Below are 18,018 nucleotides of genomic sequence, written 5' to 3' on the forward strand. Positions count from 1 at the left end.
AGGCTGGCTGAGTGTCCAGGTGAACAGACCAGGGACCTGCCTGCAGCCCTTTTCCCTTTGTATCAGTGTCCTGTGCTTGAAGGGAACACAAGAGCTTTGCTCACAGCCCTCAGCAGCACATCTCAGAACTTCTACTAGAATCCTTTCTGGAGTTAAGAGTTCTCCTCACCCTACTGAGTGCCTCAACCTTGATGCTTTGTGGAGCTTTCCCACTTTAGTAATTCTGATACCTAGCAACAACTTTTAGAAAGACTGTTTTGTAACATTTGAACCAGTGTTTTCCTTAAATGATATTGAAGAACACAGAGGTGTCTGCTGATGTCCTCTTGAGACCCGGGGTGGCTCCAAGAAGGACAAAAGAGAACCTGTAGAACCCCTGGGAGCAGCCAAGCTCCAGAACTGCTGCTGCAAGAAAAGCTACTGAGTGGTTTTTGCAGCCACAAGTCATGACAGGAAGCCTCTCCCAACACAAGCTCTGCCATCTCCCACAAGAGCCTGTAAACATCCCATTGAAAGGTGAAGGGTTTGGGATTAGCCATGGGAGGGATGGGAAAGCCACAGTGTCCCTCTTCAGGGCTGCCTGTCACTCACACTGTCCCTTCTTGTGCTGGTTCTGGACAGGCCCCGTGCCTGACCTCCCTCCCTGCAGCTACAGCTGCCAAAGCCAGAAACTTCCCATTGTTAAAGCTCAACTGGTTTTCTAAAAACAAACTTTCTAGCACTTTTACACAGAGTGAATGACCTCTTTTAATGGAGTATTTTGGGGGCTGTAAACAAGGTTTTTAAATTGTAATTAAGTGCCATTAGGAAATGTATGGTTCATCACTGAAATTAGCTCTTGCAAAATGAAGTTCAAATTGAAAGCATCTTTTATAATGAAGTTGTTTATTAAAAGCATTTGGATGATCTACTCCAGGTGTCTTCATGGAGGGGAGTTTGGGTTTTGGTCAGATTAAGACAAGATAGAATCAAAAGGCAGGTCAATGACAGTTCCCTACATGAAGCCACAAAGGCTTTGAAATTTCTTCCAAGCAAAGAATTAGACCCACAAGAAAAAAAAAACAACACCCCACTGGGGATGCAGCCACAGCAGACACCATTATCCCCTGTCAAGGAGAATAATATTAATTAAACAGAAAGTTCTGGTCACTTGGTTTCACTAAGATTTCCAGCCTGTGTGGCAGCATTTCAGACAAGTCCAGCCCACTTACCCTCCCAAATAACCCCAACATGCTCTGCTCCTCACAGGCAAACTTCAGAACCAAACCTCAGCTTAAGCTACAGCTGGCTGCAGGCACCAGCAGCATTTGAAGATGAAACAGGGCAAAGCACACAGGGCCCTCCTGGGATTCTCCTTCAGAACATGGATTAAAAGCTGACAGCCATGATCAGTGTTAGGTGCTTGTCAAGAATGATCTAGTTTTCAGTTCTAGTTTTAATTCCTAATTCAGTCACCATTAAAACGTGCCCTTTCCTCAGCAGCTTTCCCCTGGCACTGAGGACTGTGACAGAACATGAATACACTCATCTGCCAAAAATGAGAAATAAGTTCAGCATGGATTGTCCTGGTGGTGGAGCTGAAACATCCTTTGCCTTTTTAAAGGGAGAATGGATTGTCCTGATGTTTTATGAGTTTTGATTCAAGTATTTGCCAACTCTGATCTCATTCACAGACACTCAGCAGCCCCCAGCACTGGACTCTGTAACCTGGGGGAATCATCCATTGCTCTGCTGGACAAACCATCTCAGGAAAAGGGAATGCACTTTGTCTCCCTCTGCATTCCAGCAGAGGCTCACTGATGTCCTGCCACACACCCCCAGCAGAAACACAAGCTCTGGGAAGCCAATGGAGCTGGAAGCCAATGCTGAGGGCTCAGCTTCTGCAGCAGCAGCACTCCTCAAACTCCCACCTGGAGGAAGGAACAGCAGTTCCCTTCCCAGCTGTCCTCTCCCCTCTGCTGCTCTGAAGCACTGCCCAGCACTGCCATCCAGCAGTTCTGCTGCTCTGCCCATCAGTGCCACATGTCAAACAATGTGTCTGACACAAGACAGGAGTTGCTCAAGTGATCTTACCCAGCAGCACAGAATCAACAGATCCAAATGCCTCAGCTGGTGGCATAATTACAATATAAGGCAGCATTTGGGGCATGCCACACTGGGAGAAACTTGGTTTACCAGGAGAAAAATATTATAAAGAAAGCCAGAGTATTCCAAGCTCTGCTTCTGGCTGAAGCTACACATCACAGACCACATGGGTGTCGAACAGGCCAAGAGTTATAAAAATAAATTCTCCAGAATTGGTTTAGGAGAACCCAAGAGAGCAGGATGACAGGACAATGGCAGATTTATTTACAATAGGACACAAAGAATACATACATTAATTAAAAATTACAAAGAATACAGAGAAAACACTTCAGGGAAGGGAGAGAAATCGATGCTGGCTGAGCCTCTCCACTGGGGAATGGGCAGAAGAAAAAAAGAAAAACAAAATCAACAAAAATCTCAGAGAGGGACCTCAAATCAGAACTGACACAGGACTCCACAGCACAGCTGGCTCACACATCCCCTCCTCCCTTTTTCCATCCATGATTCCTGGCTGATTAGACTTTGGCTTGACAGGCAGGGCTGACAGGAAGGGACACAGGCCCTTGCATGGACTTGGTGGAAACTTATGGCATTTGGGGTTTAAAAAGGCCCCAAAGCCCTCCCTGGGAGCAAGGAGGGCTTTGGAGAGTTTTGGGTTGGAATGATGTGACCTGTGGCAGCTGGTCATTGGAAGACCTTACTCCAGTAAAATAAAATTTCATAGATCTCACTAAAAAAAAAACCCCTCTCCTCTGTAGACCTGGCTGAATCCAGGGAGTCTGGGGATGGAAGGAGCCTTCACTGCAACATGGAACCTCCTCTACTGATAAACATCACTGAAATGACAAGAAAAAAAAACCAAACCAAAAACAAAAAACAAAAAAACCCAACACAATCCAACTTTAACCTCTTTTAAAAAGAGCTTCCCATGAGCTGATTCAGGCATCAAGCCATGGGAAAAGAAGAGCCCGTGTCAGCTATCCAGGAGAGCTTGGACTGTTTTCTGTGGAGAAGAACAAAATACAGCTATGGGGTGTACACTTTTCCTGTTCCCTGGAGGTAGAGAATTTCAGAGGAGGAGCAGAGAGCAGCAAGGGCAGCCAGAGCACAGGCCCAGTGAGAGAGCCCCAGCCCCAGCCATGGGACAGCTCAGGGGGCCACCTGCCTGTGCCAGCCCCTCCAGCATGGCCTGCACAGCCCTCGGGCAGCTTGGGCACAACACTGCCTCAGATCACTTGGCACTAAGGCCACAGCACCACAGCCATCTCCCACAGGCTCTGCAGGATGCCAGTGGCATTCCCAGGAAGGAGCCTGCCCCGATTCCTCACTCTGCTCTAGAGCAGAGCTACTGACAGAACCAACTCTTGCAGTTACCTCGTGCATCCCTCCAGTCCTGTATTCCACACAACCACGTCACTTCCACCAGGACGTTTGTCCTGCCTTCTGCAGGAGAGGCAAGCCCGCCCTCCCACAGCGGCCTGTGCTGTCCGAGGCTGGAGGCAGGGAGATGCTGAAGGTTGCTCAAGCTCTCTCAGGGTGAAATTGCACTTCCCAGGCTCTGAATGGCACCTCCAGCAAATTGTAAACAATCCGAAGCCGGGACTTCGGTGATCGGAGTGCGCCGGACTCTCGCTGGCTCAGCCTTTAGGCTCCGGTTATTCTGCCATAGTCAAGCTCCCTCTTCAGTGCAGACACGAAGGCAGGAGAAAAACCCAGTCTGATACTTGTCTGAAGAGTCTCCCTGAATCCTAGAGCACCCCAGGGGCTGGAAGAAAACGTTTTCACAAGTGTTTCCACTGCCGTCTCAAATCCGTTCATCATCAACATAAAAAAAAGGATGGATTAGCAAAAAGGGGGTTTACTTATACAGAGGGATATTTCTCTGCTAAAAAACTCCCTCAAATATGGAACAGGATAATAAAGTTAAAATGTAAGGTATCTACAGACCCCCTTTTCCCCGCAGAAGTAGCCCAGAATCCATGTACACTGTGCCAAAGTTACATTCCAAATCGAAGAGTTAATTATTTCTCTTGTGACTCTCCCACTGGATTTTTGTTTCCTTAAAAAGAGTTGGGAGAAGATGTCCCTGTCCCTCCTGGGAGGACACGTGTTCAGAGGTGTCTGATTCCTGCTGGGGGGATTCCAGCCTCAGTCGATTTTCACAGCGGCGTAGATCTTCCGCACAAACATGTAGGCTGCGTAGAAGCCAATGGTGCCCGTCAGGAGCCAGAAGGACAGGACCATGAGGGCAGTGTAGCCAAAGTACAGTAAGGAGGGAATGAACTCAACAATATCCAGCTGAAACACAAGAGGATGAAAAAAAATCAGCAAAATAACACACAGAGGTGACAAACCAACCAGCGCCCTCTGCAAGGGGAGTTCTGGCAAAGGGAAGAAAACTTTCATTTTTGTCCAGCTGAAGGGAGATTCCCCTTTGAGGTGGGGTCAGGGAATGCTGCTCTGCACAAGTCCTGGGGCACACCCCTCTCTCCTGTCTGGAAGGGCTGTCAGCATTGCCTTGGGCGCTGGCATGAACAGACTGGGACTCAGCAGGCCCATTATTTCCTTTCCCAAATCCCAGAGTCACTCCCAGAAACACGGCATTTTCACCCAGGACGAATACCTTGTTCACAAAGTAGAAGACAGCATAGATCAGCACGTAGAAGGCAGATCCTCCAGACACCAGGAAGGTCCTCCACCACCAGCGGTAATCCTAACAGGATAAGGAGCTTTGTTATCTCCCAGACCTTCTTCTCCCCAGGCACTGCCTCAGGAAAGCTGTGACCATTCCAGGACAGGCAGGACACCACCCATCTTCCTTCACAAAGAAAATCCACTATTTGGGACTGGGGGACTTTTTTTGTCACAAAAGTGTTTTCAAACCAAGAGATGTGACTCTGACAGGCTCAAAGCACCTGCTGCCCAAGGACATGGCTCACCTTTGGTCCTGTATTTTGTTTTGTATGTGGATGGAATGGAGTAGTTTGGGAACAGCTCAAAACTCCCTGTGCTGAGCAAAATTCCTGGTATGAAACAACAGTTCCCAGCCTAACAGATAATAAAGGAGCTTTAATTTCCCTTTAGAGTGAAGGAAGAGACACTGGGGACTATCACACCTGTGAAGCTGGGCCACACTTATCTTTGCTGAGCAGCAGCAATAATGTGATCTGTGCTTTTCCAGGAGCAAGTACCCTCAGCTACCCAAATTACAAACATGGAAATCTCACCTCAGCACAGAGCTGGAAATACACCATGACAATGCTGATCTGAGAGCAGGATACCACCAGAATTATAAACACCAGGAAGAGGAAGCCAAAAAGGTAATAGAACTGGTTCTCCCAGATTGCCTGAAATAAACACACAGCAGGAATTTGTTTCCATGTTACTGTGATCAATCACTGAATGTGGGACTAACTTCTGGCAGCCAGCCAGGGGAAAATGAGGAGCCCCTCAGCCCCACCTAAATGAAACCATAGATCTAATGCATTTCACAATGTCACTTCAGAGGATACAGGTTGTAAAAAGCTGCACATGGACAGCTCTGAGGTAGCTTGTTCATTTCCCTGCATCTTCCAAGCAATTCTTCCCTGTCTATTCAAGGTGAAACATGGGGAGCAGCAGAACAGTGACTATCTCAAGACCAGGACTCCTCCTGGATGTAATGTTACAGTAAATTTTGGTTTTACCACAATCCTTCAAACCGCCAGGAGAGTCCCATAGCTCTCTCTGGAAACTACTGAATGGCATGGAGGAAACCAGCTACACCCTTCACAGAACACAGGAACAGAAGACTGCTCCAGTGGAAACCCCCTCCCTTTCAAAAGTTTTGGTATGAAAGGAATGCTACTGAGGAGGAAAGTGGGTTAAATGCTTACACTAAAAATGAAGAACAGTTCGATGAACATAGCTCCAAAAGGCAGAATACCAGCCATGAGGATCCTACAGAGCAGAAACAAAAACCATAAGCAGCACAATATAACTGTCTGGACATTAAAAATTCCTTGTAACCACACAGAACACTCCAAGTAAAGACTCTGCATTTCCAGATTACTAAATTTCACAGGCAATGGCACAGCTGCTCCCACTGTTGATCATGTCCACTGCTACAAGTATCCCTCATACCACATCCAAATTATCAATGTGGCCTGAAGGAACCCAATCTGCCATCTGTCCAGAGAGCAGCAGAAGGTGACACTCAGCAACCCAAGGGGACTGAGGGCAGGGGGCTTAACTCACCGTATTTCCCAGACACTCATCACTCACCCCACAAATTTGTTCATATACCACCTCTGCTCCGGGATCTGCCTGGGAATCTGATTTGTCCGTACAGGATTGTCATAGGGCTGCTTGCGAAATCCAAAGTAGTAACCCAGGTAGACCAAGGGCAAGGAGATCCCAAACCACATGCAGAGCAAGGCCACCATGGTAGGGAAAGGCACCTGGAATCACACCAAGAGCCACAGAAGTGAGGCTGACAGCTCTCCTGCCCTGGGGACTGATGCCATCAGCCAAGCCAACCCTCCAGTCACCCACTTGGAAAGGTCTGGGAAGCCAAGAGAGTCCCTATCAGCCCTCTCCCACCCAGCAGAGCCCAGGTTGAGGTGGCACTTACCGCACCAGAGGAGTGTTTCCCCCAGATGAAGCAGTTGAGGACAAAGCAGATGCCGAAGACAACGCCCGGGTACAGTGTCGCTGTCTGCAAGAGGAACCACAGCATAAGAGAAAGCACCTGACTCATCAGCCAGATGTTCCTAGGGAATGAGTCCATTCCTGCTACAAGGCACCCGTGGAGGAAGTGTCCCTTTTGCTACAAAACAAGGACACAGAGCTGAGCTGTGTGGAAGATCTTGGACAATCCTCTTTCCTCTAGTACGTACTCTGGTGGTGTCTTTTCTGTACAGCTACAAAGACTCAACCCACAGCAAATGTGCAGCACAGCCAGACGGTGTCCATCTACCACAAATGTGTGGAGCTTATCCACAGATCTTGCCATCAGCAAACTTGGATAAACAGCACAAAACATCCAAGACTCACACAAAAGGCTCCCTTCTTCCATCGATGGCCTTTCAGAGTCCGGTATAAGCGGCCAGCAAAGAATCCACCAAAAACCCTGGACAGAAACAAGCCAAGACAATGAAAATGAGCTGTTGTTGCTGGGGAGAGGCAGGACAGCACTGGGGGGAAGCCATGGAGGCACCTACCCCATGAACATGAAGAGGAAGCAGGCAGTTGTCATCAGCGCGCCCCGGCTTGAAGGCGACAGCATCCCCAGCATAGCAACAACTGCAGAGGGAAACAGGACAAGGAACAGCAGATCTGAGGGACATGTCCTGCAGCAGCTGGAGGACAGAGGCCTGTCCCATCTGCAGCCTACAGCTGCCTGCAGTCTCTGCACAGGCCTGATTTCCTTCACAGCATAATGCATCCACAGCCTCCAGCACCGGCCAGAGAGGATCAGCTTTGATCTCAGCTACAGACCATGCTTCAGCCTCAGCTTCCCCAGGGATGGGGCAGGTGCAGCTCAGCAGACAAGGAACACCTGTGCAAAAGTCTCCCGAGCCAGACCTCACAGCTTGGCAAAGGAAATATAGTCACACAAAGCTGCCTTCAGCTGGACATCATCATCCAGCAGCTCTGCAGTGCTGAGCCCAGGCTGATGGCAAGCAGCTTCATGGGCCTCACTCCAGTAAGGTGAGCACAGGGTGAAGTCAAACATCCTCGAGCATCATTCGTGTTATAACCACCCCCTGCAACATGTGCCACTTACAGATGACAATCAGGATCATACAGAAGAGCTGAATTCCAGAACCCAGGAGAGAGCTGAGGATCATAGGGTACTGTGGAGGCCTGAAGACATCTCCATGCACAAGTTTCCAACCAGATTCCTCCATGGTATCTTCCTACAGCAACAGAAAGAGGAGGTTTTTCAGATAGGCAGAAATTAAGGTCCTCCCACAGCCAGCCTAAGAGGTTAACTTCCCTGGATCTAGATTTTCTACTGAATTTTTCCATTCTAGCCAAGAAACTTTTTTCCTCTTGGTCCAAAACCAGCTGAGACCTGAAATGTCAGTGCCAGGGCACACATTTACAGAGCTGCCTGCAGTCACTGCTTAGGTCTGAAGACATCTGAACTGGTATGTGATTGTTCATGCAGAAAAAGGTGTGTGACAGCACAACATGACTGCCCCCTCCCACAGCCAGAGCTGGAAGGAAAACAGGGGCAAAGCAAGAGACAATACACCCAAGTCTGCACACTGGATCCCTCCTGGCCTGTGCTTCCCTTCATCTAATCCTAGCCCCAGGAACAGACACATACAATGTCATCTTCTTTGTTGTAGTTGGCAATGTCCTTCCGCAGAGTTCGGATGATGATCATGCTGAGAATCCCTGAAAACAAGCACAGAGTTCAGCTCAGAGACTCCCACATGGCTGTGCTGCTCTCATGCTGTGCAACTACATGGCTCCCATCAATACACTGTTCTGGCTGGGAGAGGAGGTCTTGAGTCATCAGCAAAGACAGAAACAAAACCCCAAGGAGCAGGGAAGGAAGTATTCCAGCAGAAAAGGGCACTGTGGCTTTCTTGTGTTTGTTTTTTTACTCCCTTGATGACCCCAGTATGAGAAAGACTGGTAACTGCCTGACCCCACAGGATACTGCTTGAACTGGGTGGCTTTAAATTGTTCCCTGCTCCTTCTGACCAGGCTCAGATGTGGCCACATCCTCCTCAAGCCACCTGCAGCTAAGGCTTAAAGAAAATTCCCTGCAGATAATGGTAAAGCCTTCCTCTCCCTACACATCCACTCACCTGAAAGGAAAAAGACAACCACAACCGAGTTAATGATAGAAAACCAGTGGATCTGCACGTCACTCATGGTCAGGTACGTGTCCCAGCGGGAAGCCCACTTAATGTCACTTTCCTGAAAGAACAGGAGAGTTCTTCTCACACCAGCACATTCCCAATGTCTTCTACAACTTCAGTGACACTTGGAGCATCACTGCCAGCCAGCTCCCCAGTACTGCCTTACCTCCCAGTGCACAGAGTAGGTGAAGAGTAACTGGTTCTCTTTAGTAGGATCTATTTCCTGAGGGGCAGAGCCCGTAGCTTCGGGCAGGGTGCACATGCTCTTCTCATCAGCCTTCAAGTCTGTAAAGAAAGCATGGAACACGGTGAGCCCTTCCCTCAGACACCACCTCTCATGGAGCATTACCCTGAAGGCATTGGGTTGCAGTAATTCCAGGTGGGAAAGCACTTGCTCCTTGCTCACCTGCTCTGCAGTTTGCAAAACTATTCTCCTGACCAGCAGTGGAGCACCATTAACAAACTTTCAGGAAAGCTATGCACAGGGCTCTCCTTAACTGGAAGGATAAAAGCCAGAGGTTCTGAGGCCAAGGATCTAGACCATGAACAAATCCTTTATTCCACATGATATGGTGAGAAACAAGATCTCTGCAGCAATGCCTGCCCTGCCAGAGGGGAGCTGCCTGGGGTGATCCATGAGCAACTGCCCTTCTACATACCCTTTTCCATTGGGCTCACTGAGGTACAAGTGTTTTCCACTAATCATTATTTTTAAATTTCAATCCCCCAGAACAGTTCCAAACATTCTGTGTGTCCCTGAACCAGCACAGAGTGTCCCAGTCAGGGAGATCTGTGCCACAGCAAGAGCTAGAATGCCAGACATGCCTCATACCAGATGACACAGTGCAAAAAAATCCAACCCCAAAACCTCAAACTCAGATCTTTTTACAGGAATTGATTTTCCATGGATTGCAATTAATGGATATGTCTCTATTGTTGGTACTTCCTTAATCACAATGCAGTTTATTATTCTTGTAATTTAGACTCATTTCTGCGCCCTGTGAAGCAACAATTGGTACCCTGATACATCAGTGACATCCAACTTTTGTCCATACAGGAGATTCTTTCCCCTTGCTCCCCTCCTCAAGAGTCTCTTACCTTCTAGTTTAATGCTTTGGGGAATCACCTCAAAGCGCACCACCCTGTAGGTGTGCTCCTGGCTCTCTTCCACATCCTCTCGGTGGTAGTAAAGGATGAAGGAGAGGTGGTTGTGCAGGTAGAACTGAAAAAGTAACATAAAATAAAACATCAGCATCCCATGGGAAGAAGAGGCAAAGCTGAAAAGCAGCAACTGTAGAAAAAGCTTTAGTGAGGGAAAACTACAGACTCTAGCACCAGAGATCAGCCAGTCTTGGGGAACAGTGCCTTTGCTCTGCTGAGGGGAAACCACTGCATGAGCCTGTCCAAAATTATACAGTGAATAAAAGCAAGGACTCCTGGCTTTCCCACCTTTCCAGCACCCACCCTCTTCTGCCCACAAGAGACCCCTCTCTCATATTATCACTATAAAACCTTTTGGTTCTGATAATCTCTGGCAGACCTCTAACAGGCACCCTCACACAGCACCTCAGTTCTGTACCTTGTTATTGTCCATAAACCCAAGCCTATATCCATGCTCAAACTGCACATCCTTCTCCTTCTTCTTCTCCTCTTCCTCACGATTGGAATAAAACTCCAGCCGTGTTGCCACAGGGAGGTTATCAGCAATGCTGAAAACACAGATTTCAGATCAAATTTTTCCACAGCACCAGATTCCCCCTGACACAACCCCATGCTCGAGGTGACTCACAGGTGGACATAGTAATCCTCCCTGATGCGCTCAGCAATGAGCTTGCTCTGCTCCACTGTCAGAGTGACTGGCTTGTTGGGAAAGTTGCACAGAACTTCACATTTCTTCTCCACATTCATGGAAACCTGGAAAGGTGTATTTACAATTCGGTCCCCTCGAAGAACCTCACCTGGAAAACAGGAAAACATGGGCAGGGTTGGACAGTGCCAGGCTTCCTGCTGCTGATCCTGCTGTCAGGCACTGTGCAGCTGAGGGACCACAGCAAGTCTCCTTTGCTACCCCAGGAGCAGGGATAAGACTGCAGGTCAGTATAGCTATTTTGTTGGAAGTATCAAGCTTTGTTTATGAAGCAGGTTACACGCTGTCCTTCAGGACAAGCACTTCCTCTGTCCACCACACTGACACTGCCGTTTGCCAGCACACAGTCAATCAGAGCAAGCAGGTTCTCTCAACTTGCAATTGCTTTTACCCCTGTAAACACCCCCCACACTGTCTGACAGGTACACACCGAGGTTCTCAGCCTTGTATGTGATCTTGCTGGGCTGGCAGAAGGGCAGGGAGTAGTACTCGTACGGTAGCTGGGTCCGGGAGCTCGTCAGCTTCACAGCCTGCAGCAAGAATGGAAGAGTTATCCCCAGAACAAAAACTCCAGAAAATTTCTTGTCCTCTCAGCATTATCCAAAAGCTGATGCTTACTTCAAGATACCTTCCATAAAGCTCACTTCCAGAAGATAATACTACTATTAATATTAAAAATAGTAACAGAGACAGATGTTCCTGAGAGACTTCCAGTAGCAATTCAGTCACAGAGAAACACTCAAAGAACAAAACACGGTGGTTTCACAAATTTATGTCTCATTGGAGTCCTAGGAAACAAAGAGCTCAAAAGAGATTCAAGAGTCACATTTCATACAAGATTTCCTCAAAGAAAAATTCATATCCCACTGGACCTAGAGGTCTGGACTCCAGTGCTATGAAGAGTTCAGCAGTTTTAATCTCTGCAAGGGAAGCCAGAGAGCCATCAGTCTGGGAAGACAAGGTGACCAACCACAAACATTCCTGGAGTTTCCACAAATCACAGGGTACAAGGGAAGTGCAGAGACACACTACAACAGCCAAGACCACAGTTACTCTGAAAAACAGAAGTGTTCTGTAACACAGCCAAGATTGTTTATTGGAAGAGTGCTGGCAAACACCCTGACTTGCCTAAGCACTTGAGGAAGCATTTGGCTCCTGAAATCCCTTAGGGAACAGCCATTCCAAAACCCTCTTCTTCTGGGAAGCTTACTGTAGCCACAGGCAAGTCTCATTTGCTTAAAAATAGCCTATGTCTGGCAGTCTGTGGCCAAAGAGAAAACTGTGCTGTGCTTCAGTGGGAGCAGCCAACCTCAGCAGCCCCAAGGGTGCTGGATTTGCTGAGACAGAGGCCACAGCTTTAGAAAAATAAATGAAATGGGCTATAAATCACTAATGTCTGAAAGGGAAGCCTGGCTTCCTTGTGGATAGGTGCAGGAGCTTTGTCATTGAATACCAGCAACTGCTGCACAGGAACAGCTCTTAGCAAGGCTGGGCTGAAAGACCTGCAAGGCTCAAGGACAAACACCTCCATTTGGGAAGAGCTTCTCATGGATTTCCCTAAAGGCATAACACGAGCAAACTGGGTATTGAGAAGGTCTGATTCAGACCTTATTCCACTGCTCACCTTCCACCCAAAGGCACACTCTGCGTAAGCACTTTTAGAGTCAGCATAATGCTGGAGAAATTAAACTCACTTCAAAGCCACAGTGAGAAAGGGACCCTTTTCCCAAACAGAGAAACATCTCGAGGACTTTGGTGCAACTGCTGAAGGAATTTGGTAGACCAGATCAGGAACAAGAACAGGAATCATGTTGGAAGTCAAATGTTGTGAAACAGAAGAAATATTGAAATGCAAAATTTTAGCAACGGGATGCCCAAATTTAACTTTCCAGCTCCTCTTAGCTACTATGGTATAAAAAAGAAAAAACCCAAAAGAAACCACACCCCACACCTCCCCCCAAACCAATCAGACTAACAGCACTGAGTTTATCCTACCTTGATTTCTACGGGATCATTGCGGTGGAAGTTGATGGGAGCCACCCCGGGCACGTAGAATGAGTCTGTGCTGTGTAGCAACAACAGCAGGCCCAGCAAATATCTCAGCCTTTCCTGCAAAAAGGAGAAGGAACAGTAAAATACAACAGAAACACTGGAATAACACAGAGATGGGCAACAGCACTGGAAATGTTCATCCCAGACATTGAAAGGCTGCACAGTCAGGTGATTAAACAGAAATTAAATTCACAAAAGCTGTTCTTTGCTTTGTTTTGTGACCCCCATCAAGTCACTTTCTACTCAGCATGTCTCTGTCCCTTCATCTGCAATTAGGCAAACTTTGCTTTTGCTCAGCCACAAGAAAAACAGTATTTTTATCTGCACCATGAGGCATCAAGCAGGCCATCACTTCACTTCATCACATCACTGAGCTCCCTGTGTTAGAAAACTCCATGGATTAGCAGAGAAAAGGGCAGTAGCCCTGGCACTGGATGTGTGTCAGCTCAGCATGGCAGCAATTACCCTGGAGCTGATTACAGATCCACTCACAGGCCACTACCTGCAAAAGAGTAGTTACTGTGGAGTCAGGTGTGACACCAGTAACTGCAGCACGGGGACAGTCACACTCCCTCCTGCTCCACTCTGCTTTCCTCACTGCACAGCTCAGTAACAAGGCAAAGACTTTTTCACCCCTTTTTTAGGGAGCAGGGTGACAAGTCAGGCTGGAAGATGCAATCAGCTCCAGGAGAACCCATATCCTAACAGAGCCACAGCAAACCCTTTATTTAACACACCTTGCTGCCTCCTCAGCCCCTCCCGTTACCTCAGGTAACCCAGCTCAAGCACGGGCAGGAAGGCTGTGAAATGAAAATCAAGCTTTTAAGAGTATTAGCCAGCAGCAGCTTGCCTGGATTAGGACATTGGCTCTGCTATAATCTCACAGCACTACCAGCTTCAGTCCCTTCTCCTGAGCTCCCTGTGTATATGGCATCACTGGAAAACCACACAAAACCGGGTTTGCTTTGGGACAACTCTTGAGTTAATGCTGCAGATGTAAGAAACAAAATCCCCAGTGTCCCTGTGTCTGACAGCATCAGAGGAAACACTCCATAGGCCAGGTGTGGACAAACAGCAGCTCTATCATGGGGATCCTTCCTCAGGTCAGGGGGAAAAAAGGATTAAAAAAAAAATCTGTATTTATTCTCCCCCCCCCACTTCTTCATCACCTTCCTCCTGTCTTATTCTAAAGCAAGGAAAGTATGTTCAGCCCAGACACCTGTGAGGGTCAACCACAGCATCCAGAATTAGTGGAATTGAGCAGGATGGGAAAAAAAAAAAAAATAAAAGGCAGAAATACCAGAAGGTTGAAAGTCTAAAATGTATTTAAGATGCAAATGCTAAGCACCTACAGAAAATATGAGTACTGAATCACCAGATACATGTGGCTTTCCAGTACCTAAAGGGAGCCTACAAGAAAAATTGAGAGAGATTGTTTACAAGACCATGGAGTACAGGACAGGGGGCAACAGCTTTAAACTGACAGAGTAAGGTTAGATTGTATATTAGGAAGAAATTCTTCCCTGTGAGGATGGTGATGCATTGGCACAGGCTGTCCAGAGAAGCTGTGGCTGCCCCATCCCTGGAATTGTTAAAGACCAGGCTGGATGAAGTTTGGAGCAATCTGGGATAGTGGAAAGTGTCCCTGCCCATGGCAGTGGGGTGGAATGAGATGAGCTTTAAGGACCCTGCTAAGTATTCTGTGATTCTGTGATCTTTTTTGCTTACAAAGGGGATTTTCAGATATATCCTAAGCACAGCTAAATACAATTGGAGCAGGCAAGAAGCCCCAGCTTGGAAACTCATTATAAAACTGCCTGTCCTTCAATACTCATCTGCCTTGAGGCAACATGGAGCTTATTTTCTGTGCTACACTAAATTTTGCCTTTCCAGCCTTTAAAGGGAGTGCTCAGTAGCTCTCCACAGAGTAGGAAAAGGTCTCCTAGACAGGGGAAGCACTGGAAGGAATCTGAATTCTTGTTCCATGCTGCACTCCAGAGCAGCCAGCAACCTGCAGCCCTTATCTCATTTCTCACTGAAGTGACAGACCTACACAATATCACTCAAAAACCAAAACCACACCATTGCCACCCGTGCCCCAGTGGGCTGGGAGGTGACAAGACCATGACAGAACTTTGGCAGACACTCAGGAGACACATGAGCATGCAGCAGATGAAATTTTTGATGACAATTTTGGCAGAAATCAGGCTATCTTTGCACAGAGATGATGATGAGTCAGGCAGCACCAGGCAACAGGAAAGACAAGAGGGTGACTCTCTAAAGCCTTGCCAGGAAAGAACAGCTGATAGCAAGAAATGGGGAAGCTGCAATGCAACAGGTGGGGGAAGCTTTGAAAGTGAAATATGAAGGAAAAAAGCAAAGCACAGGGAAGCTAAAGCCAGGGGCCTTTCTCATCAGGACCTTTGCCCTTGTACTTGACAAATGTGCTTTATCTTCTCCAAACTAAGGCAGCAGCTTAGAAATGACAACATGGACACCACCCCAACATCTGTGTAACTCATGGGCTTGGCCAGGTGATCATCTCTCATGGGGGATGCCTACAAGCTGACTTCTCTCTGTGCCAGGCCACAACTTCCAGGAGGGAGCTCTGTTTTGGTTTAGTCAGAGCCCTGGCAAGGCTTACACTTCCAGCAAACAGGACACACAGCTTCACAGCCTTTTCCAATTATTTACATTTCAAAAACATCCACAAAACCCCCTCAAATAACAATCTGGCATCTGAGGTGCCAGGAAATCATGTAATGGTGCAACAAGTAGCACAACAAATATGCACAACTCCAGACTGAGAAAAACCCAGCTGCAAGTAGGCAAAAATAGTTCAAATTGCCTAAGCCTGATTATTTTCCTATATGCAGACATGCAGAGACACTCTTTCTTAAAGAATATGATCTAAATAACAGAAGTAACAGCATGCAGGAGCACAGTCACCCATTCCTGTCCCTCAGAGCAAAAGTTCACACACAAACCTTCTCCAGGAAGGCCCTTCTGGATAACTATCACTAGTCTTGGGGTTTGCAGACAACCCCAGGTTTATCCCATTCAGAAAGACTTAAAACAATGATGCCACTTTCTGTGAATTCACAAACCACACTGCCAAAACAGAGGATTTGTTCTCTAAATTCCACTCTGACCAGCATGAAGAGGCCCTAAAATATCCAGTTATTACCACATTTGTCCCTCCCTAGGGTTCATGGTCCCTCCAGCTACCACTGCCAGAGTCTGAACTCCAGAATTTATTTAAGGGAAAGGGAAAACAGCAGCTGTTCCCTGGGGCTCTCTGCAACAGCTCCAATGTGCTCCAGGACATGTGTGGCCAGGACATGTGGCCATGTGCACCCAGGACATCCCTGCCCAGGTTGCTGCCAACAACTTGAAGAAACTCTCAAGCAGCAGCAATTTCAAGCATCTAAATTGAGCTGGTGCTGTACCAGGGTTGTTTTAGGTTTTAAGAGCTTCACTGTCTACATAGGAACTGAAGAACAGAACACAGTATTTGATCAAAGAGATGAAAAGGAAGTAGGAAGTCATGGTGATGGATATCATTAATTGTCCCTTCTCTTTTTGGCAGACAAAGACAAGAGGGACATCAAAGAGCCATAATCAAGAGCTGTTAACTTTCAAAGACAGCTTTGAAGAAAAAGAGGAAAAACGACCTGTGCAGAGCCATTTGTCCAAATGGATTCACACATGGATTCTCATTCCACTTACTGAAACTTTTTTAATATGGTGACAAGAAAGGAGGAAAGCCACAATCCACAACTCTGTGGGAAGGAAAAAAAACTCTCTCACACATAACCTTAATTCTGCCCTCAGGCACATTAGCAGGACAGAACAGTGCTAATGGCACCCTAACACTCATCCCTTTTCCAAAGGGTGCCTCCTGACAACTTTTGGGATAACATCACCTTTATTTATCCCTGCCCTGCTCACCCTGCAGTGGAGGAGCCAACGAGAGCCCTTCAGGTGACAAGTGCTGCACTCACATTGACTTCAGAGCTCCTTTGACACCAGGAGAGCTGGTGACAGCCTCCTCTGCCATTCTCACAACAGAGCCACAAGGAAATTCCCAGTAGACAATCCCCAGTTCTCAATGCCAGCTGAGCACTCCCTCCTCCCCACCTGGGGAAAGCCAGCAGAGTATGAAGATGCTTAAAGCAAATTAAAGAAAAACCTTGGCTCTCCCAATGCCCTTCCAGTCTCTCCATGAGTCACCTCACAGCCAGCAGCGACCTTTGTATCAGCACTCATCCTTTATCCACATCGCTATTCCTGCAACACATTGCCACTATCCTCCTACAAAAGCAAGGAGGAAATCCCTTTTACTCCTACAAGACTTGAAGGCAGATTAACAAATGTCTCGGCAGCGTGTTTTCTCCTCTGTGAGATGGCACTGGTGCACCAGGAACACCTTCAGTTTTCCGAGGGTTCAAGGAATAATTCAATAGCAGTAAATGGATGCTGGGACGCGGGAAGGTGAAGCAGCCGCTCCACAACCACCACTAAACAGAGCAACACCAAACAGAGCGAACCACATACAGAGCAACAGCCTCCGTGTCTGGCACAGCACCGGGCGCAGGCTGAGCCCTCGGCAGGGAAGGCAAAAGAAGCGCCGGCGGTCCCGACAACCCCGCACCGCCCCGAGCCCCCGCCCGGCCCCTCCTGCCCAGACAACGCCGTGACCCGCAGGAGGCAGAGGGAGCCAACTTCGCTGCCGAGGGAGCGCGGGGCAGGCGGGACGGGAACCCGCTGGGCACCGAGCGGCGGCCCGAGCTCTGCCCTCCACAGGTGACACCGCCGGGAGACGCGGGGCAGCTGCAAGGCCCCGGGCGGAACCGGGGAGCCTCCTTCGGCCAGGGGCCGGGCGCGCATCCCTCCCAGAGCGATGCAGGCTCGACCGGAGCCCCCGCAGCTCCTCCCGCGCCGGGGCGGCCGCCGGGACGGGCCGGGGGACAGCGGGCGAGACGCGGGGCCGGGCCGGGCCCCGCCGCACTCACCATCGCCGCCGACGCCGCCATCTTGGATCCACGTGTCGGCGCTAACGTCACCGGAAGCGGCGCGCGGTTGGCCGCGGGGCCGATCGCCATGGCGACGGCGGCGGCCGGGCAGGACCGCGCTCGCGCTGCCGGGGCCGCG

The 18,018-nt window shown here is 48.4% G+C and overlaps 1 protein-coding gene across 1 annotated transcript; it reads right to left on the reverse strand.

Annotated features, from left to right (window-relative positions):
• Positions 1 to 2,326: 2,326 nt before the first annotated feature.
• Positions 2,327 to 18,010, reverse strand: TM9SF4 (transmembrane 9 superfamily member 4). Its single transcript, XM_079321334.1, has 18 exons — positions 17,880 to 18,010; positions 12,808 to 12,921; positions 11,243 to 11,342; positions 10,735 to 10,903; positions 10,525 to 10,654; positions 10,044 to 10,167; positions 9,112 to 9,230; positions 8,892 to 9,003; positions 8,402 to 8,472; positions 7,853 to 7,985; positions 7,287 to 7,368; positions 7,120 to 7,195; positions 6,698 to 6,781; positions 6,349 to 6,524; positions 5,961 to 6,024; positions 5,313 to 5,432; positions 4,709 to 4,798; positions 2,327 to 4,383 (listed from the first exon to the last, which is right to left on the reverse strand). The coding sequence occupies exons 1-18, from the start codon at positions 17,967 to 17,969 to the stop codon at positions 4,234 to 4,236; spliced, it is 2,004 nt and encodes a 667-aa protein (XP_079177460.1). The 5' UTR covers positions 17,970 to 18,010; the 3' UTR covers positions 2,327 to 4,233.
• Positions 18,011 to 18,018: the final 8 nt, after the last annotated feature.

The sequence above is a fragment of the Erithacus rubecula genome (assembly GCF_903797595.1).
Source record: "Erithacus rubecula genome assembly, chromosome: 18".
NCBI lineage: Eukaryota > Metazoa > Chordata > Aves > Passeriformes > Muscicapidae > Erithacus > Erithacus rubecula.

Excerpts from the sequence above, each read along its gene's own strand:
- TM9SF4 (XM_079321334.1), bottom strand. The coding sequence starts at position 17,969 with ATGGCGATCGGCCCCGCGGCCAACCGCGCGCCGCTTCCGGTGACGTTA. Across the intron at positions 7,986-8,401 it reads ACAACAAAGAAGATGACATT|GAAGATACCATGGAGGAATC; the intron begins GTATGTGTCTGT and ends CTGTTGCTGTAG. Across the intron at positions 6,525-6,697 it reads GGAAACACTCCTCTGGTGCG|GTGCCTTTCCCTACCATGGT; the intron begins GTAAGTGCCACC and ends GTGTGATTCCAG.